We start from the raw sequence: 22,507 nt of genomic DNA, 5'->3' as shown, positions 1-22,507 counted from the left end.
TAGAAGAGAACGCTCCACCACCAGTATCCACCAGAGATACCTTGCCCCGGTCTGTTCTAGAGTCAGTAGAAAAGCTCCTAACAAATCACTAACATGCTCCGAGACAAAGCAGTCCAGGTTGAAACAGATCTGAGATCTGTCCCTTCTTGCATCTATCATTAAAGCTTTCATTGTTGTGTTTTTGGCCCTGTTTCCTATCATGAGGCAGAACAGTGCGAGGAGTATTTGAGAAGTAAATATAGGTCACAGTCATCTTTATGCATATATTTTTCTTTCCATCCCACACCAGGTGCATGAATAATTGAAAGAGGTTTTCCCCCGTGACGGCTGCAGTCAGGAGCCCCAGGTTAAAATGTAGAGACAGTCTTTCTCCTTCCCTCCCTTCTTCCCTCTCCTCCCTCTCTCTCCTCCTTCCCTCCCTCCCTTTCCCTCCTTCTCATCCCCCCCTACCTCTCCTTTGACAGCTGCAGAAAACCCCCAGTCAAAATGTAGCGGCACTTTCCCTCCCTCCCTCCCTCCCTCCCTCCCTCCCTCCCTCCCTCCCTCCCTCCCTCCGTACATCTTCTTTGATGATTACACTGTCTGCTTTAAGACAGAGAAGGCTGATAATAACAATGCTGATTGTATTCAACCACCTTCTTTAGCTTCTTGGGAAAATGGAGTGGGAAGATGTGACTTCACATTGTTTTGTGACTTTGTGATCCAAATCCCTCTCTGCCCCAGTCTGCCTCCAGAGCCAAATATTGTGGAACGTTGCAGATAGGAATGTCACAAATAGACCGGATGTGATTCCTTGTTCCGCTTGTCAGAGAGCCATATATTTGTTCTACGTCATCTATTTCTATCTACCCGTTGAACTCTGACCGGTAGACCGGGACACTCTTCTACAATAGAAGTCCCTATTCTTTGCTAGTCTCAGCGAATCTCCATCTCTTCTCTGTGTTACACTTCCATCTGTTTCTGTTATTTTTCTCCTGAATGGACGGATCCCTCTCTTCTCTTGGATTCCTCTCTTCGCTTGAATTCTTCTCTTTGGGACTGAGAAAGAGCTTTACTCTATATTTATTAATATCCATTCAGTTTCTCTCGTATCAGTGGCTCTTTTGGGATTATTATTCTGACAGGAAGGTTTCTGTCAGCAGGCTAGAAGAGTTGAACAACAACACAGCTTCTTACTTACTACATCTCATTTCCTTCTACTAGCTGCAACCTAGCTTCTTCCTTGTTTCCCTGTACTCCTTTCCTTTCTGGTGATCATAGGCTGTCTCACTCTCCTTTCTCTCTCTCTCTCCTTTCTCTCTCTCTCCCTCTCCCTCTCTCTTGCTCTCTCGCTCACTCTCGCTCACTCTCTCTCGCTCACTCTCTCTCGCTCACACTCTCTCGCTCACACTCTCTCGCTCACACTCTGTGTCCTCTCTAGGCAAGAGGGAGGATCTGTGTTTTGAAAGAGGCCCAACCCCCTCTGCTCTCACTCGTCCACAGTCAGTGAAAGGCCGGGCCGGGGAACTCTGTCCAAGGCATTATCCAAACACTCACACTCACACGCACAAACACTCTCTCTCTCTCTCGTACACACACATACAGACACACACACAGTCTCTCTCTCTCGCTCTCGCTCGCTCGCTGTCTCTCTCTCTCTCTCACACACACACACACACACACACACACATACACACACACACAGTCTCTCTCTCTCTCTCTCTCGCTCGCTCGCTGTCTCTCTCTCTCTCTCTCTCTCTCACACACACACACACACACCCACACACACACACACACACACGCACACACACACAGTCTCTGCTGCCAGAGCTCCACTTACAGCTCAAGCCTCTCAAATCTGTTTTTCTTGTTGAGATCAGCACACGGTTTAACGCCACACAGCTGCAACTGAAGAGAGGAGAGAGGAGAAGAGGAGAAGAGGAGCAAGAACCTGTGTTTTGAACTTCTCCCGGAGGTTCCCCCTCTAATCTTTTGGAGTTTGTCCTCAGGACCATTTAAAGAAAAGGAGAGTCTGAGTTCACGTGACATAATCATAGTGAATGGGTTGCCATGTTAACTGACCCGGGTAGCCTGACCCGGGTAGCCTGGATGTTGAATAGAGGAAGAGCCTTGGTGGTAGCAAGCAAGCGAAAGTAACGGGAACTCGCTGGAGGAGAGAGGGAACAAGAGAGGAGGGAGTGGAGGAGCACGGTGGAAGTCCAGAATGGAGGACGGGTTTTCCAGCTACAGCAGCCTCTATGACACATCTTCGCTGCTGCAGTTCTGTAACGGTAAACTAATCTCCTTCTGGTCAACAATCTGTCGGTGTGCTTAACATGAGATGTCACCACTGCCTGTTTAAACTTAACACCGAAGAGGTAGTCCCTGCCGGCAGGGCTGTAAATGCAGGCGTGAGGCTATTATAGCGCTCAAACTCGACTTAAGGCTTTGATGAAAGTGAATGTTTACCCTTGGTGCTGAGTAGATGCTGTCTTATGTGGAAGACATAGATGGGATTGTAGGCTATACCATGAACCGAATTCAGACATAGCTGGGAACAATATTACAATTTCGAGTTTAACCATGCAGAGCCGGAAAAAAAAGATAGAATTCAAAACCTTCTGAGGAAATGTTTCTGCCAAGAATCTAGGTCGAAGGATTGTCAACACCCTCTGCAAAAATGTCAACCGGCAGGAAAAAAAAGCTAAACATATGGATGAGGAAAAGGATAAGGGATATAAACAAAGGTCTGATCTTTCACCGCTGGTTTCCATTTCAGTTTGGTCTGTGGCTCTTGTCTTCTTATAAAGCATTGGGATGTGCTGATTGTCATCAGCTTGTATACTGGACAGTTCAAGTGTGATGATGGCTGGAGACAGGAAGTGGAATTGGGGTTGCAGGTTATTAGTAGAGTGTGTGAAGGTGCATGACACATCACTTTGTCACAACCAATCAATCTCTCTTATCAACACAGCCTGACGTCTGCCCAGATACAGGAGACACTGTCTGACATACTTACTTAGAGCTCTGCTGAGCCAAAGGGAGTAGGTTGCCTCTAGATGCTGGTCTTATTTCAATGTTGCATTTCGCCCACTAATGGCCAATGTTAGGACTTGGATAGGGAAACTGATCCTAGATCTGAACCCTGGAGCAAAATAAACAGAATACTCAAACATCATCTAAGGATGTGGTTGGTTAATGAGTTATAGAAGGTTGACGTTATAGAACTAAATTACCATTGTTGGAAAATGATACTGATAGTGTGCTGTGTGGTGTGCAGGACTTGATAATGTCAAAGAGTAACTTAGGCATGCTGGGTAACCTGAAAAACAGGTGTCAAGCTGGATCAAAATAAGTAAAGCTTCCTCCTCCGAGGATGACGTTGACCTTTTACACTGTTAATAATGATCCTGTAATCTGACTGAAAGAAGAAAGGTTACTGCAATGTGACATACTGTTTACTTTCTGTCACTAAAGGGTGTTTAATAATTAACACACATACAGAAGTATTGGGTCAAATAAGTACAAGAGTCAAGTCAAAATCACCTATAACGGTGTTGTCAAACACAAAAAATATTGACTAAAGTCTCTGGGTTTTGAATGTTCTCAAGTCTCCCAATTGGCACAGAACCACGCCCTAGTCTGACGTGGTTGGCATTTTCTAATTTTGTAGTGGGTAATGACACTGCTGTGTAAGCGAAAAGCTTGCGAGCACTTCAAAACACTGCCTTACACGGTTTGTAATTACTTCAGAAAGTCCTGCTCCCTCTTACAAGCCAGAAGACGAAACATGCCAAGCTGTTGTGAATCTGTTGCCAGGGATTTTCCAATGTACTCTCACTGAGACTGTCATACTGACCGAGGGGCTTGGTTCATATCAGGCGAGAGGGCCTCATTGTTCCAACTACACACTCATTGGGTAAGTGTGTAGTCTGGAGGCTCTGAGATCACCCAATGGTGCGCTGGCCAGCTGTGGAACTGCCTGTAAAAGTGATGTCATTTTGTTCTTGAACGCTTCATGTGTTAGTGATCAGCCAACCAGAATAATGGCAGGGGGACTGGGTCAGCGACTCGGCAAACTAGAAAAGCAGGCTTTTGTCCTGAGGAGATGGGCTGCTAAGGGAAGTTATCCCCATTAGTAGTGCAGTAGTCAATTATCAGGGAACTGTATTTCTAGAAGAGGATCTACAGTATCGAATGTATCCTCCACACCTCAGCCTTTAACGAAGATGGATTAAAGATGTTTTTGTTGTTGTTGTTACTATCCCTTGGTGTCTGACTTAACACCGACAGTGGATGAGCTGGTCGTATTCACTTAGTGTTGTCATGAATGATCAGCCAATAGACTACGAACTGGTAAATCCAGAGAATTCGCTGTTTTTCCCTGGCAATAAGATGGACTTATTCCTTCAGATTTCACCAGACATCCTTGTCACTGCCCTACATCCCCTCTCCTCTAGGGCCTGCAGTACTGGCACTACCCACAGCATCACCAATGTCGCCAAGAGATTGGTACTTGGCACACCAACAGAGTGGCACAGTTCCCTCCCCCCTTTTTGGTTTATGTAAAGCCATTAATGCAAGCACATGCAACGGGATTAGGGTTAGCAACAAACCAACAAAAACAGACAGACAAAAGGTGGAGGGCAGGTCGGGTTGAAGAAACCTGTTTGGGCTGTTAAGGCACCGTCAGGATGTCTACATTTAACCGCCCTTCTTTTCCTCCTGTTCGGAGATGGGTTCACGGCTAATGTTCTGCGTTGTCGCTTCTGTTGTACAATACGAAGCCATAAACTGCTCTGCTCCTGGGGTCTTTGGAGCGTCTTGTCTGAAACTGTAGACTTGTGTTGCTGCTGAGTGGATGTAGCTGCCCTCACTGTTGCCAGTTCAGAAATGATACTACCTATGTAATGGCAACCGTCTGATTGGCATGTGATGTATGAATCATCTGCTTTTAGAAAACAATGTACACTACCTAGCAGTGCTAATTTTGGCACAATTTTTAAAAATTTAGTCTAATCTTAGTAGTTTTGACAAAAATATTAAGTCTTAGTCAAAATGACGAAAGCAGTGGGCCATTTTAGTCAACTAAATGACCTTTAGTGGTATGGGATGTACCTCCGTCACTATGGGATGCACCTCCTCCGTCGCTATGGGATGCACCTCCGTCACTATGGGATGCACCTCCGTCGCTATGGGATGCACCTCCGTCACTATGGGATGCACCTCCTCCGTCGCTATGGGATGCACCTCCGTCACTATGGGATGCACCTCCTCCGTCACTATGGGATGCACCTCCTTCACTATGGGATGCACCTCCGTCACTATGGGATGCGCCTCCGTCATTATGGGATGCACCTCCGTCACTATGGGATGCACCTCCGTCGCTATGGGATGCACCTCCATCGCTATGGGATGCACCTCCGTCACTATGGGATGCACCTCCGTCATTATGGGATGCACCTCCGTCACTATGGGATGCACCTCCGTCACTATGGGATGCGCCTCCGTCATTATGGGATGCACCTCGGTCACTATGGGATGCACCTCCGTCGCTATGGGATGCACCTCCGTCGCTATGGGATGCACCTTCGTCATTAACATTGTTATCACCGTTCCTCAGACGATGCACTGATGTCCAGAAGTAGAACTGGGGCTAATGACTTTGAACGGGAGCTAATAACTGTTTCGCCTAGTGACGTAGTCGAGTCACTAAATCTCGAGTCCCAAGTCCCCTTGTGCTCGATGTCCGAGTCACCAATGGTTGAGTCACGAGTTCCTATGGCTGGTCCGAGTCCCAGTGCTCGAAACCTGGTCCAAGTGTTCAAGTTCAAGTTCAAGTCTGAGTCATTAACTCAGTCAGTCAGCCAGTCAGATATAGTGTAGTGGAAATTCAATTGTTTGCTATCCCTTTTCCTTTCGTTCTGTGCCACCAAATGTTTGCATATAGGCTACTGGTAATGTTACCATGGCTATGTTCAGTCGAAATACATTCTCAAATGTTGCAAATGGAAATTTCCTGAATAGAGCTGACGTTATTCCTTATTCATCATGTCAGAGAGGCATGTTTGTTCCACATAGCATATTTCTATCTGAACGTTCCAAAACGTTGCGTCCTGCTGAACGCATCCCCAGGTTATTAGCTATAGCTAGCTAATGAGGGAACATGACAGAACAAGGTGTAGCCTAAACCAATGTTTAACGGTCCCGTCCCCAAGTAGCCTAGTTTTAGAACAGCCCTCGATATGCTTCCTGAGTGTAAAATGCGGCCCGCCAAATGTACGATAGAAAGAAGAAAAAAAAGTAGCAACGGTATTATAGGTCATATCGTTTGAACGGTAAGGGCTAGAATTAAGCCAAGGAAAAGAAGGAGTCTTGGCTACATTGGTTACAGAACCTGTCTATGAAATGCAGTGGAGAAAGTGGGAGGGTTGAGTGACACCACAATTTAAAAAGACAGCCTACTTTTCCATACTTAGGGAGAGAAAAACAGAGCTAGACTATTGTTTTATTATTAAACTTACTGCTGCTATTGTTAATAATTTCGTAAAGCAGCTTGTGTTTCTTAACCAGGCAAAGGGTAGCTAACTAGAAGGCTGGTGGTGATTGGTTAGCTACGGAGAAGCAAGAGAGTGGCCTGCGCGATGTGTATAATTGGAGGCGGAGCCAGAGCGAAGCCTGTCTGCCCACACTCATCGCTTTGTCCCCCGCAGCTCACCAGCTGATGTACGCTGTGTGGCATATCCTTCCCACTGCTGAACAGAACAGCACTGCTCATCTGTGCTGCTAATATTCATTGTGCTTATCACTGAAAACCTCTCAATCTTTCCAAAAACTCTTGTCCAGTCCACTTAGTAGTCAGATTTTAACTGAAATGAAAAATCTATTTTGTTTAGTTACAGTTTTTTTCTGGGTTTGTTTAGTCAGATATAGTTGCGTCAATTGCCCCAGAAAAATATGATTTTGTCACTATTTTTGATGATGAAATGAACACAGCTACCTTTATCCAAAGTGTGATGATAGTCTCACTGAAAGGGGGACTTGGTTCATGGTAGTATGAAGCAGCGCCATGAATACATGGAGGGACTGAAAGTAAAAGTGATATATTTTCTGATTCAATCCATAAGATCTTTGCCTACGTAATTCAAATGTAATAACAGTATAATGAATTAATGTGTAAGTGTCCAGTAAAACAGATACACTGGACAAGTTAACAGCTGTTTCATCAAACAAGTCATTTCATGTTGTGTATCATCCAGTACATACAGAGAGAGCATGGCCATGAGTTTCCTTTCGTCGTAGTATTCTGCCTTTTCTTCCATCGTCCCACGACGACCCTTATTCACTATGGAACACACAGTGTCATCAACCCACGACGACCCTTATTCACTATGGAACACACAGTGTCATCAACCCACGACGACCCTTATTCACTATGGAACACACGGTGTCATCAACCCACGACGACCCTTATTCACTATGGAACACACAGTGTCATCAACCCACGACGACCCTTATTCACTATGGAACACACAGTGTCATCAACCCACGACGACCCTTATTCACTATGGAACACACAGTGTCATCAACCCACGACGACCCTTATTCACTATGGAACACAGTGTCATCAACCCACGACGACCCATATTCACTATGGAACACACAGTGTCATCAACCCACGACGACCCTTATTCACTATGGAACACACGGTGTCATCAACCCACGACGACCCTTATTCACTTTGGAACACAGTGTCATCAACCCACGACGACCCTTATTCACTATGGAACACGGTGTCATCAACCCACGACAACCCTTATTCACTATGGAACACAGTGTCATCAACCCACGACGACCCTTATTCACTATGGAACACACGGTGTCATCAACCCACGACGACCCTTATTCACTATGGAACACACGGTGTCATCAACCCACGACGACCCTTATTCACTATGGAACACACGGTGTCATCAACCCACGACGACCCTTATTCACTATGGAACACACGGTGTCATCAACCCATGATGACCCTTATTCACTATGGAACACGGTGTCATCAACCCACGACGACCCTTATTCACTATGGAACACAGTGTCATCAACCCACGACGACCCTTATTCACTATGGAACACAGTGTCATCAACCCACGACGACCCTTATTCACTATGGAACACGGTGTCATCAACCCATGACGACCCTTATTCACTATGGAACACGGTGTCATCAACCCACGACGACCCTTATTCACTATGGAACACACAGAGAACAGTGTAAAGCGCGGGCTAAATATACAGTTGAAGTACAGTTGAAAAGAATTGTAGACCTCCACAAGTCTGGTTCATCCTTGGGAGCAATGTCCAAACGCCTGAAGGTACCACGTTCATCTGTACAAATAAGAGTGCGCAAGTATAAACACCATGGGACCACGCAGCCGTCATACCACTCAGGAAGGAGGCGCGTTCTGTCTCCTAGAGATGAACGTACTTTGTTGCAAAAAGTGCAAATCAATCCCAGAACAACAGCAAAGGACCTTGTGAAGATGCTGGAGGAAACAGGTACAAAAGTATCTATATCCACAGTAAAACGAGTCCTATATCGACATAACCTGAAAGGCCGCTCAGCAAGGAAGAAGCCAGACTACGGTTTGCAACTGCACATGAGGATAAAGATCGTACTTTTTGGAGAAATGTCCTCTGGTCTAATGAAACAAAAATAGAACAATTTGGCCATAATGACCTTCGTTATGATTGGAGGAAAAAGGGGCAGGCTTGCAAGCTGAAAAACACCATCCCAACCGTGAAGCACGGGGGTGGCAACATCATGTTGTGGGTGTGCTTTGCTGCAGGAGGGGCTGGTGCGATTTACAAAATAGATGGCATCATGAGAAGGGAAAATTATGTGGATATATTGAAGCAACAGGAAGTTAAAGCTTGGTCGCAATTGGGTCTTCCAAATGGACAATGACCCCAAGCATATTTCCAAATTTGTGGCAAAATGGCTTAAGGACAACAAAGTCAAGGTATTGGAGTGGCCATCACAAAGCCCTGACCTCAATCCTATAGAAAATTTGTGGGAAGAACTGAAAAAGTGTGTGCGAGCAAGGAGGCCTACAAACCTGACTCAGTTACACCAGCACTGTCAGGAGGAATGAGCCAAAACTCACCCAACTTATTGTGGGAAGCTTGTGGAAGGCTACCCAAAACGTTTGACCCAAGTTAAACAATTTAAAGGCAATGCTACCAAATACTAATTGAGTGAATGTAAACTTCGGACCCACTGGGAATGTGATGAAAGAAATAAAACCTGAAATAAATCATTCTCTCTACTATTATTCTGACATTTCACATTCTTAAAATAAAGTGCTGATCCTAACTGACCTAAGACAGGGAATTTGTACTAGGATTAAATGTCAGGAATTGTGAAAAACTGAGTTTAAATGTATTTGGCTAAGGTGTATATAAACTTCCAACTTCAACTGTATGTCTGAAATACATAGTGTAAATCATGCTGCCACATTTTTTTCATCCTAATGTTCCCTTCTGTGAAAGGGAGAGTGGAAATAGCATTGGAGTGAGGGGGGAGGGGGGGGGGTGGAAGTATAAGCCTCTAGCACTGTGAATGTGTAAGTTATAGACAGATAACGAGGTCATGAAACACATGCTGGGGTAGACAACTCCTCCACACAAGCATTCCCTCAGCTGCATTTCATGCATATGAATATCAGTGGAAGAACGTGATAGAAATGTTATGTTCTATTGGATGTGTGGAAATGTTGGTGCGAGAGGTGGGGCTACTGCTGGGGCTTTGCAGTTCAGTACAGGAAGCAGGAGGGCTCATAATTCATCAAATTTTCAGAAGCAGGATTCTGGGGTAGAAACTCTTTAGTGCTCTGGTTAACCTTGAGGAGGTATCTCCTCTTTCCTCATCAGGCACCAACAGAAAGACCAAGGACAAGGTATCAGAACTGAGAGTGACTACCTGGACTAGAAAACTGTTTTAAACCTTTTTATTTTCATGTAATAATGAACACAACCCTGATGTTAAAAGGATTCAGCACAAGTCTACGGGAAACAAAAGTGTGTTTATAACTAAAGCTGGAGCTAACAGGATTATTCCAATCTGGTATTTGGATTTAATATGCAAATAGTTAGACCAGTAATCCAACTGTTATGTATGTTTCACTGAAACTATTATGACCGGTGGATGAATTCAATTAGTATGATCGGTGAGCACAATTATTTCATTCTCATGTAATTCTCTGTATTTGCGTACTACCCCACACCAAGGCCAGGGCCCATCACATGTCCTGGCTTCACCTTCTAAATCAAAACCATATTTTCATTGCCCAGTTCTAATCTTCCCAGATATAATGAACCTCATGCTGGTGAGAGTATCTCCCAGAGCTGAGTGGTTTGATTGGTTCATTGCTGTTATTATTATTTAACCCTAAACCTCAACTAAATCTTGTAAGAAATAATGTGGAAATTGAGCAAGTTTAGATGACTAAACTGCTTGGAGTAACACTAGATTGTAAACTGTCCATGGTCAAAACATATTGATGCAGTAGTAGCTAAGATGGGGAGAAGTCTGTCTATAATAAAGCGATGCTCTGCCTTCCTAACAACACTATCATCAAGGCAGATCCTACAGGCCCTAGTTTTGTCGCACCTTGACTACTGTTCAGTCGTGTGGTCAGGTGCCACAAAAAAAGAACTTAGTATAATTGCAACTGGCTCAGAACAGGGCAGCATGTCTGGCCCTTGGATGTACACAGAGAGCTAATATTAATAATATGCATGTCAATCTCTCCTGGCTGAAACTTTTATTTATGAGAGGTATTGACATGTTGAATGCACCGAGCTGTCTGTTTGAATTACTGGCACACAGCTCGGACACCCATGCATACCCCACAAGACATGCCACAAGAGGTCTCTTCACAATCCCCAAGTACAGAACAGGCTATGGGAGGCAAACAGTACTACATCCAGCCATGACTACATGGAACTCTATTCCACATTGAGTAACTGACACAAGCAGTAAAATTAGATTTAAAAAACTGATAAAAAAACACCTTATGGAACAGCGGGGACTGTGAAGCAACACAAACATTGGCACAGACACATGCATACACACACACACACACACTTTAGCAGCAGCTAATGGGTATCCATAATAAATACAAATAGAAATTACAGGGAGAAATGGGAAATAAACCCAGTTTAGTAGATGGATAGCTATGAGGTATGATTCCCCTTAGCTTGTGGTTGTTTACAGAGAAATATATCTATAAAACATTCAATATCCCATCTAAGGGAAAAAGGAGAATGAGATCAATAAAATTCATTGTTATTTATTTTTGACCCCCTCTTTTTCTCCTCCAATTTCATGATTACAATCTTGGCTCATCGCTACAACTCCCCAACGGTCTTGGCAGAGGTAAAGGTCAAGTCATGCGTCCTCCGAAACATGACCCTTCAAAACACTCTTCTTAACACCCGCTCGCTTAACCTGGAAGCCAGCCGCACCAATGTGTCGGAGGAAACACTGTTCAACTGACGACCGAGGTCAGCCTGCAGGCACCTGGCCCGCCACAAGGAGTCGCTAGAGCGTGATGAGCCAAGTAAAGCCCCCCCGGACGACGCTGGGCCAATTGTGCGCCGCCCTAAGGGATTCCCGGTCACGGCTGGTAATGGCACAGCCTGGAATCGAACCAGGGTCTGTAGTGATGCCGCAACACTGCAATGCTGCAACGCCCTAAAGAAATTCATTTTCAAAAGCATTCAGGTAGCTTTTGGCGGATCAGTCTTTCCCCTCAAATACCAGTTCAGTTTTACTAGTTCAGTTTTCTAGTTCAGTTTTACTAGTTCAGTTTTCTAGTTCAGTTTTACTAGTTCAGTTTTACTTAGCTTTTATGCTGTTCTTGTGCCCCTATAAGGATAGTTTTGTCAACAAGGTTGCATTTCTGGGCCATTCTTCTAAGCTAACTGCTTGACATATGATCAGGCCCATGCACTGTATCTGGCCTGGAATGTCCTTGACTGTCCAGTGTTTCTTTTCTCGTTTGGTTTCCACACCATGTAAATCCCAACTCTTACAACAACACTGTCTGAATAAGCCCAAAGTTCCCTGCCATTTGTCATTTGTACACAAAGCCTTTGTTTGTGGGAGAAAAGGTTGGCCAATCGGGCAACTGAAAAGAGCATTATGTCAAAGCAGAGAGTAGAGCAATCCACTGCATCTCAGTGCTAGAGGCGTCACTACAGACCCTGGTTCGATTCCAGGCTGTATCACAACCGGCCGTGATTGGGAGTCCCATAGGGCGGCGTACAATTGGCCCAGCGTTGTTAGGGTTTGGCCCGGGGGTAGACTGTCGTTGTAAATAAGAGTTTGTTCTTAACTGACTTGCCTAGTTAAATAAAGGTTAAATAAGCTGTTTGTGTGCGTGTGTCTTTAATTGCCATCAGGTCTCTGCTGTACCCTCCTCCCATAGAGACTGGTGATGAGTCAGCAGAAAAAGGCTGCCTCATTTTCTATGCATCTGCTATTTTTTTTTCTGTGTTCTATGAGGGAGTGAGTAACTTACCGTAAGCTGGAGCCTGGGCGAGGCTTGGAGTGGGTGCTAGGGGATGCAGCGAGGATGAATGTAGAGAGGGGGGAGGGAGTTCTTCATCTGGACAGAGACAGGATCCCAATATCGTGCACTGTTACCAGTCGCTGTGCGGCCATTGCAACACATGGTACCAGCTGTACCTTTTCTTTGTTAGTGTCTAGTTTTACCAATCAACGGGACGATTTGAGCCCTGTTTAATTGGTTGGCGTACAGATTAGTTTGTTTGCTTGTTGGCTTTTACACCAGTCTGATAAATGTCTCTTCTCAGACGAGGCCAGATTGCTTTTTCACACAGTGCCTATAAAACGTGCATTTCCTGTTAATAGACAAATCTATCCCCCCAACCCAACCCATATAGTGATAACCATCGAGCAAGATGGGATCATTATCCCCTTCCTTAATCCTCTGCCTGCATTGTGGCTGTTTGCTCTTTGACAGAAGTTCTGGAGAGGAATGCTATGGTCTCCTCTGTGTTCCTCCTCTGGTCTCGTGCCACTGAGCCTGGTGGGGAATGGAGGGTCGGGGTGTGTGTGTGTGGGTGTGGGGGGGGGGTATACGTGTGGGGAAAAGGAGGCTGCTGTGGTGGGTTCTGCCTCAGAGAGCACTGCCAGACTGGATCGCTTGACAGAACTCTGAGATCGGATGGTTAGACTATAGCCTACAGTACGGGGCTGCAGGTAGCCTAGTGGTTAGAGCATTGGGCCAGTAACCGAAAGGTTGCTAGATAAAGTCCCCGAGCTGACAAAGTAAAAATCTGTCGTTCTGCCCCTGAACAAGGCAGTTAACCCACTGTTCCTATGCCGTCATTGTAAATAAGAATTTGTTCTTAACTTCACTAGGGTAGGGGGCAGCATTCGGAATTTTGGATGAAAAGCGTGCCCAAATTAAACTGCCTGCTACTCAGGCCCAGAAGCACATAATTGGTAGATTTGGATAGAAAACACTCTAAAGTTTCCAAAACTGTTAAATAATGTCTGTGAGTATAACAGAACTGATTTGGCAGGCAAAAACCTGTGAAAAATCCATCCAGCAAGTAGGATTTTTTTATTTTTGTGGTATTCTATTCAGTGCCATTACAGTATCCATTGACTTAGGACTCAAATTGCAGTTCCTATGCCTTCCACTAGATGTCAACAGTCTTTAGAAATTGTTTCAGGCTTGTATTCTGAAAAATGAGGGAGTAAGAGCAGTCTGAATGACTGGACCCTAAAGTGTCACAGAGCTTTTTCATGCGCAATCCCGAGAGCGTGCCTTTCTTGTTTATCTTTTATATTGACGACGTTATTGTCCGGTTGAAATATTATCGATTATTTAGGCAAAAAACAACCTGAGGATTGAATATAAACATCATTTGACATGTTTCTATGAACTTTACGGATACAATTTGGATTTTTTGTCTGCCTGTTGTGACTGCGTTTGAGCCTGTGGATTACTGAAGAAAACGCGCGAACAAAACGGAGGTATTTGGATATAAAGAGAGACTTTATCGAACAAAACAAACATTTATTGAGTAAATGAAGGTCTTCTGAGTGCAACCATATGAAGATCATCAAAGGTAAGTGATTCATTTTATCTCTATTTCTGCCTTGTGTAACTCTTCTTCTACTTGGCTGGTTACTGTTTGTAATGATTTGTCTACTGGGCGCTGTTCTCAAATAATCGCATGGTTTGCTTTCGCCGTAAAGCCTTTTTGAAATCTGACACAGTGGTTGGATTCACAAGAAGTTAATCTTTAAACCTATGTATAACACTTGTATGTTTTCTGAATTTTTATGAGTATTTCTGTTTTTTAATTTGGCGCTCTGCAATTTCACTGGATGTTGGCCAGGTGGGACGCTAGCGTACCCTAGTTTCACTGACTTGCCTAGTTAAATAAAATACAAATATAGAGAATAGCAGTCAGTCCACCCATCTCCCCAGTGTTTGCCTCTCTCCAGGGACCTTGTACAGACAGAGCAGAGGGGGTTTGACAGAATGGGTTGAGAAGGGGACAACCTATTATGCTCCTAGCGCTGTCTTAATATATATGCACATGCAAGGTGCACTTTGCATGCTAATGGGGTTTCCTGGCTTTGGCCTTTTGGCTCCAACCGCAGGTGCTAAAATTAAGTGGTTCCAAGCCTGTCAGCCTCTCTCGGTTTTCATGTATCCCTTAGTGCTGAGCGATTAACCGAAATGTTGGTTATCATTTATTTATTTTAACAACTAGTTGACAGACAGTTTGATTATTTGAAATCCATTTGTTTTATCTGAATTACCATAATCCATTGCGCTACTATTTTGTCCGGTCTGTGTTTCTTTTGCATCTGCTATGTAGCTGAAAGAAGAATGAGTGATCAAGAGGCGATACATAGAGAGAAGTTTCTTCACGAGGTATCTCTACCTGAAAATACATTATCTAAGTGATCGATAGTTGGTATTCAGCAGTCATAAAAGTACTGTATGCCTTATTTACTTTGAAGAACTACTAAAATAGTGATTTTGTCAGACAGCATAGTCAGCAGCTCTATAGAGATGAGATGATGACTTGGAATGAAATAATAAAGTTATCAAATAAAACAAATGTAATATACACAATAACTGAAATATTTTATTAAAGTAAAGTAATGTGAGTAAATGATAGTTAATAAGTGATAAGCAGTAATGGGCAGTCACTACCATCATGGGGCTTCTGTTAATAGGTTTATTCTGTGTTGTTACAGCATTCAACCCACATAATACATAGTGCATTTAATGTCTAAAAAAAATCTTCTAAACCGAAATCGCGATTCTTTTTTTTATGATCGAACTGAAACTGAACCGACCTCAAAAAGCACTAACAGCTCAGCACTACTATCACTTCAACCAGACCTTGTAAACACCACAAAATGCTTCACTTATCTCTTTCATCTCCCCAGATTCACCAAAGTATATCTCTGAGGTGACCTAGCCTTGATTTCCAGGCTTCCTCACGTTTGTCTTGGGAGTATGGTAACAGGGGGACTATGTCAGACCGACCGGCCCCTAATGAAACCCTAAGCCAGCAGGGTGTAAAACTGGAGGAGGGCATGTGGGCTAATGCTGTTACATGTTGACCGCTGTTTGACCTGAGGAAGGATGTGGCTGATGTCAGGAGGATTCTTGGGTATTCCTCTAGGGACATGTAGTGGGGTCCCAGGGGGGCAGTTGGGCCCCTCGATAATCTAGAATCTCTTCCTCTGGTCCTCCTTTCTTTCCTTCTGTCCTCTTTTAAACAGGTCATCGAAAAAATGTGAGTGGCCCCTCTCTGATCCACCCCGTACTATTTATAGGACCTAAGCGCCAGCTGATCAAGCAAGGGCGTTCGTTAGCCAAATGGACAAACTGTAATCTGTCCAGCTCATTGGCTAACACACCTCTGTCAAATTGACAAACTGTAATCTGTCCATCTCATTGGCTAATATACCTCTGCCAAATGTACGAACTGTAATGTGTCCATCTCATTGGCTAATACACCTCTGTCAAATGGACAAACTGTAATCTGTCCATCTCATTGGCTAATACACCTCTGTCAAATTGACAAACTGTAATCTGTCCATCTCATTGGCTAATACACCTCTGCCAAATGTACGAACTGTAATGTGTCCATCTCATTGGCTAATACACCTCTGTCAAATTGACAAACTGTAATCTGTCCATCTCATTGGCTAATACACCTCTGCCAAATGTACGAACTGTAATGTGTCCATCTCATTGGCTAATACACCTCTGTCAAATGGACAAACTGTAATCTGTCCAGCTCATTGGCTAATACACCTCTGTCATTTGACCCACCACCTCATAATGACAGCTGGGTTAGATTAGGTTGGATACTACGATGTGAGTGTTTGTGCCTAATTAGCGATGGGACCTGGCAGATCTGCGCTGAAAGGTGGTGCATGGTGTTACCCACTAGACCAGGGATGGGTAATTATTTCTTATCTTGTTATGTCAGTCACTGATAGTCATTCAATTAGGCCATGTCAGCTAGATCTTTTTAATATTGGTTAGTTAGTCTATCGGCCAGTTATCTAAACTTAGTAATCATGGTCGAATTACTGGCGGGGGGCATTGATTTCAGTCTCACTCACATATCATATTAAAACCTGTAAACATTTTCCTCCACCCTTTGGAAAAAATGTAGAATTGCAAGAAATTAGCTGTAACACAGAAAATGTTCATCTCTGCCCCATGGCAAAATGAGTAGAATTGCATTAAATTAGATTTAAACCAGCACATGTGGGTATGCAGACCAGTGAGCAACTGCTTCCCCTCATGATGAGTTCTGATTTTTTTGTGGCCCCCACCCCCATCAAAGTTTCCCATCCCTGCACCAGACCAACCCCAGACCTCCCTACAATATGTTTTTAACTCAATTCTATCTGACATGATTCACAGCTTCTCAATCGGGGAATGACCATTCAGACAAATTGAATCTGGAGGATAATGAACTTTGGGTGTCATCCTCCAAGTCAGTCAATGAATTGTGATCTTTGTTCATGGCCTTGAGAAAAAAAAGAGAGAGGTTGAGAGAGTGAACGATTGTAGAGACTCGTGTCAGCCCACAATTTGAGCATTTTACATTTGAGAGACAGTTTGTTTAGGTTATTAAACCTGCCTTTTTGGAAAGCACTTTGTGCTAATCTGTTAGGCTAAGCTTTCAGTGAAGCCAGACCACCAGATTGATTTCGTGTGGAAATGGAGTCTATAGCGTGACTCACTGGTCCTGAGACATGTGACCCCTGCTGCATGTCAGTGCTTACAGTCACGTTTTTTCCATGAGTCAATTGAGCTCTACTGTTTGGCCTCTCCGGCATACTGAAGGGAAATATAATGTATATCAATCACACAGCTAGGCCTGTTAATATTTTCTCCCAGAGAGGCAACTATCTAGAAATATGACAACATTCTGAGATAATCTTATGAAGCAACAAAGATGAGTCCTCTGTGGCGATTCCTTTCCATTTCTCTTTCATTTCTTGTTCATTTCTCATTCATTTCATCTCAATCTCACCTCAGATGCCGCCATTCCGGGCTAATATAAAGTCAAGTAGAGTGAGTCAGCATTGATAGATAGCTCAGGCAGAGGAGCTGTATTTTTAATGAGATTACAGGGGGATACATAGACAGAAATAGAGTCCCTCTCTGCTTTGATCATGCACCATCCACAGCAGCCCCTTTTTTATTCCTGTCTCCTCGATGCATCTTTAACTATACCTGTCAGAAAAATAAAATAAATAAATGAAACTATTATCTGTCAGAGGCTGACTGAAGCTGGTGAAATGGATGGGGGGGAAAGGAGGAGGTTAAGATGCTATGTTGTTCAGCATTAATGACATCAGGGGCCTGAAAAAAATCTACTCAGAAATGTCTGTGGTAGAAAATAGAGCGCTTTACTTCCTTCTGGCTGCCTTAGGTCGAAACGCCAAGGCTCGGTTGATCAGCGAGCACTTATAGAAGCAGACATGTGGCCCTTCACCCGTCACGACATTGGTTATTTTTGGAGAAAGGTAATCGCAGTGAGGAATATCAAGAGCCATTTGGGGGAATGTAGATGGACAGGTAGATGTGTTAGCAGAGAGGAGCAGTTATATGGATGGTTCTCTAATTGAGTCTGACACTTCTTGGGACAGCATCTATCCTGAATGGATTGGTATTGACACTGAGGGTAACCAGATAGATACAAGCCACTACACAAAAGTCTCAGTTTTGAGGCAAAACAAACAGAATGTTTTGTGCATTCTTTCTCTAACCTACAGTCCTATGACCTTCTGATCCAGTGTTTCTCAACCTTTTTGGTCCCAGGCCCAGGCTCTGGCAAGCAATGGTCCTTCCTATACCAGGGAATGACAAGCAATGGTCCTTCCTATACCAGGGATTGACAAGCAAAGGTCCTTCCTGTACCAGGGATTGACAAGCAAAGGTCCTTCCTGTACCAGGGATTGACAAGCAAAGGTCCTTCCTGTACCAGGGATTGACAAGCAAAGGTCCTTCCTGTACCAGGGATTGACAAGCAAAGGTCCTTCCTGTACCAGGGATTGACAAGCAAAGGTCCTTCCTGTACCAGGGATTGACAAGCAAAGGTCCTTCCTGTACCAGGGATTGACAAGCAAAGGTCCTTCCTGTACCAGGGATTGACAAGCAATGGTTCTTCCTGTACCAGGGATTGACAAGCAATGGTCCTTCCTCCTTGTGGACAGCTAACAATGCAATTAGCACTTGAGAACCTTCTCAGGAACTGGTTTGCATCATGTCGGGAACTGGTTGGCATCATGTCAGGAACTGGTTGGCATCATCTCTGGGACTGGTTGGCATCATCTCTGGGACTGATTGGCATCATCTCAGGGACTGGTTGGCATCATGTCAGGAACTGGTTGGCATCATGTCAGGAACTGGTTGGCATCATGTCAGGGACTGGTTGGCATCATCTCAGGGACTGGTTGGCATCATCTCTGGAACTGATTGGCATCATCTCAGGGACTGGTTGGCAACATGTCAGGGACTGGTTGGCATCATGTCAGGGACTGGTTGGCATCATCTTAGGGACTGGTTGGCATCATTTTAGGGACTGGTTGGCATCATCACAGGAACTGGTTGGTATCATCTCAGGAACTGGTTGGCATCATGTCAGGAACCGGTTGGCATCATGTCAGGAACTGGTTGGCATCATCTTAGGGACTGGTTGGCATCATCTCTGAGACCGGTATCGGTTCGGGGGCCAGATATTGAGAAACAATTAATTAAGGTACTGCCTCATGAAGGAGCATCTTTCGGGGAGGAGAACACCGATTTGTGTTAACTCTGATTCCGTTGGCTGACTTATTTTCTCTGTTATTGAGCAGTCTGCTGTGGGAGTAGTCAATTCCATTGAGAGCCCAGGTGACCTTAGTGAGCGGTACAATCGGCTGACCGATCGCAGGGGTACCAGGGCTGTGACAGGCAGTCGTTGTATCCGTGCTTCCATTGCCCCAAGCAGCTGCTATAGCACTGAGATGTGGGCTTTGTGTACTCTGCTTTAGAGAACATCCGCTATAGTAGCAGATTTGGCTTTACAGCTGAATCTAAAGAAGGTCTCCATCAAAGGAATCATTTATAGTCTAATAAAAAAGCCTTCACGTTGGGTTAGGTGGCCATTTTGTTTGAGTATCGTATATTTAAAGGCCCAGTAAGTAAGTTTGATGTCTTCCTCGTGATATATTTGTCATCGTGATTGATTTGGGTTATGCACCTTTCATTCCCATCAAAGCCAATTTCCTAGAATCTACCGTCATGGTTGGTTTTCATTAATGGGAAATCAATCTAATGTGTGTTTGTAGTGTAACCTGTTAACTTAACACTCCAATGATCCTGGAGCCATGGAGCATGCAGAACCTACCTAATCCTACTCAGATGGTGACTGTAGTGCTTATCAAATCGAAAGGGACAAGCCATGAAAGAAGACCACACCACCTTGATCTTAATTCCCAGATCTATCCATCTACCCATGCAGTCACAGTATACTTTCATGACTAAAAGTAGCCTATTATAGGCCTATGTCGAAAGGCAGTATGGGCCCAGAGGAAAGCGGTATTGAGACTTACCCTGGCCTATGTCTCCAATGGAGCATTAATCAACTGTAATCATTACTGCAGGGATGCCAAGTGAATTAAAGTGGGAGCAGCTGGAGGCCACGAGGAGGGCTTTGGTTGGGTGTGGGGGTGATTGGTTACTGTGGTGGTGTCAACCTCATCTGAACGAACAGACGGATGGACAGACAGGACAGACAGGACAGACAGGACAGACAGGACAGACAGGACAGACAGGATGGACAGACAGACAGATGGAAAGACAAGACAGCTCATGAATAAAGCTGTCTTGTACAAAAGCCTTTGCCCTTTGCCCTTTGTGACTCAGATCAACTTTTTCCAGGGGAAATTCATTTGGTCATGTGCTTAAAAATAAAGTACATAAAACACAGAAACTACACAAAATAATTCATTCAAATTGCCATAGCAACCCATTTAAAGTGAAAGTGTAATATGCTGTATACTCGAGGGACCAACAGACTATTTATTATACAGCCTAGTGGCTGTTGGAGTAAAAGAGTCCCCATATCTGTTTTAATTTTCTTTTGAAGAAGTCTCTTTCCCCTTGTCCGGCTGCTGCTGTGACTGAATTTTGAGTGAAGGGGATGATCACCATCCTGTAAAATACTTTCAAGTTTTAGGAGGATGAGTTTTGTGTGCAGGTTGGCGGCTGATTCATGATCTATACCAATTATCCTTCCCGCCGTCTTAATCAAGCGCTAAAGCTTGACTTGGTCTGGCACTTTCTTGTTTCCAAACATGCATATCAGACCAAAGGACAGCACACTGCAGAACAGATTTATAGAAAATTTGTAAGATATGGCGGTCGACATTAAAATAGTTCAGTTTGCGTAAAAGAAAACATTCTCTGTTGCAATTTCACTCTATAGACTGATTCCCTATTGATCTTCGTAGGGGTAGTGGAGTTCTGTTCCTTCTCAAATTGATTTCCTTCTCTTGTTTTCTTAACGTTTATTTCAAGAAAGTTATCTGAACACCACTGGATGAATTTTGCCGTTTCTCTGTTAAAACCTTGAAGAGAGGCTTGGTCTGGGTGGAGGAAACGTTTCTCTGTCAAAACCTTGAAGAGAGGCTTGGTCTGGGTGGAGGAAACGTTTCTCTGTCAAAACCTTGAAGAGAGGCTTGGTCTGGGTGGAGGAAACGTTTCTCTGTTAGTGTCAACTGCATATTTAAAACACTTGTGGGCTGCGTCAGAGGCTTGACGACCGTTTGCGTACAGTGTGTAGAGTTTTGTCGGCCGCAGGGTGGCTGGCTGGGTCTGTAATGGGGCTGTTGATTTGGCAGGTGCGGACGGTGAGGGGCATCATGATACATTTGGCACCGCCATCGCTGTTCTGTAGATTTATCAGATGCCGATGTTCCGTGGATGGTGCTCAGATGTACTAACTACGCTAAAAACGAAAATACTTCAAGGACACAGAGATAAAGCCATAATCAATACAGAAACAACACTCTAGGAGTGTGTGTGTGTGTGTGTGTGTGTGTGTGTGTGTGTGTGTGTGTGTGTGTGTGTGTACGTCAGACCCTAATAAGTGTGTGTGTTTCTGCCGTCTCCAGATGACAGCGCGTCAGCAGCCAGCAGCATGGAGGTGACGGACCGCATCGCCTCCCTGGAGCAGCGAGTCCAGATGCAGGAGGACGAGATCCAGCTGCTCAAGTCAGCGCTGGCCGACGTGGTGCGCCGCCTCAGCATCTCTGAGGAGCAAAACGCCATGACCAATAGGAGGGGGCCCACCAAAGGTAACTGATGATTCACGCACATACAGACGTAGACACACACACACACACACACACACACACACACACACACACACACACACACACACACACAGGTAGACACACACACACACACACACACACACACACACACACACACAGGTAGACACACACACACACACACACACACAGGTAGACACACACACAGGTAGAGACACACACATAGATGCGAAACCTTACCCCTTTCGGTGACAAACAGAAAGTCACCCATCCCAGTCCCATCTCTTCCTCTTCTCCATCCATCTTTCTACTTCTGATACTCTTTCATCCTCCTCTCCTGGACTCTGTGTCGTTGTGGGTCTGTGTATCTACAGCTGTAGACCCAGCTGTGATGAAAAGGTCCCCCTCATCAGAAAGCAATGGTGGAAAGCCAGGTAGGATCTGTCCCCTCTAACATGGCCTGCTTTGTGCAACCTTACCAAGCACTGCCATGTGTCTATGGAGCCTACTGTGTTTAATGTATGGTGAACATTTCCAGATGTCCCTTCTACCTATGACATAATGAAGTAGGGATGTCTTAAAATGTGCATTATACTACTGAGCACTGGTGTCTAC

The 22,507-nt window shown here is 44.4% G+C and overlaps 1 protein-coding gene across 4 annotated transcripts in view; it reads left to right on the top strand.

Moving 5' to 3' along the window:
- Positions 1-22,507, top strand: part of LOC115172917 (echinoderm microtubule-associated protein-like 1) — an 80,585-nt gene that overhangs the window by 24,687 nt on the left and 33,391 nt on the right. For 3 of the 4 annotated variants that reach the window (XM_029730785.1, XM_029730784.1, XM_029730783.1), the window contains exons 1-2: positions 1,721-2,270; positions 21,734-21,916. In XM_029730785.1, the coding sequence (XP_029586645.1) occupies positions 2,204-2,270; positions 21,734-21,916 (250 nt within the window). In that variant the 5' untranslated portion in view covers positions 1,721-2,203. Of the gene's footprint in view, positions 1-1,720; positions 2,271-21,733; positions 21,917-22,507 lie in introns of those variants that run through there. The other variant, XM_029730786.1, reaches the window with a different exon arrangement.

Source organism: Salmo trutta, chromosome 33 (genome assembly GCF_901001165.1).
Source record: "Salmo trutta chromosome 33, fSalTru1.1, whole genome shotgun sequence".
NCBI lineage: Eukaryota > Metazoa > Chordata > Actinopteri > Salmoniformes > Salmonidae > Salmo > Salmo trutta.
This window is presented reverse-complemented; position numbering and strand designations above follow the sequence as displayed.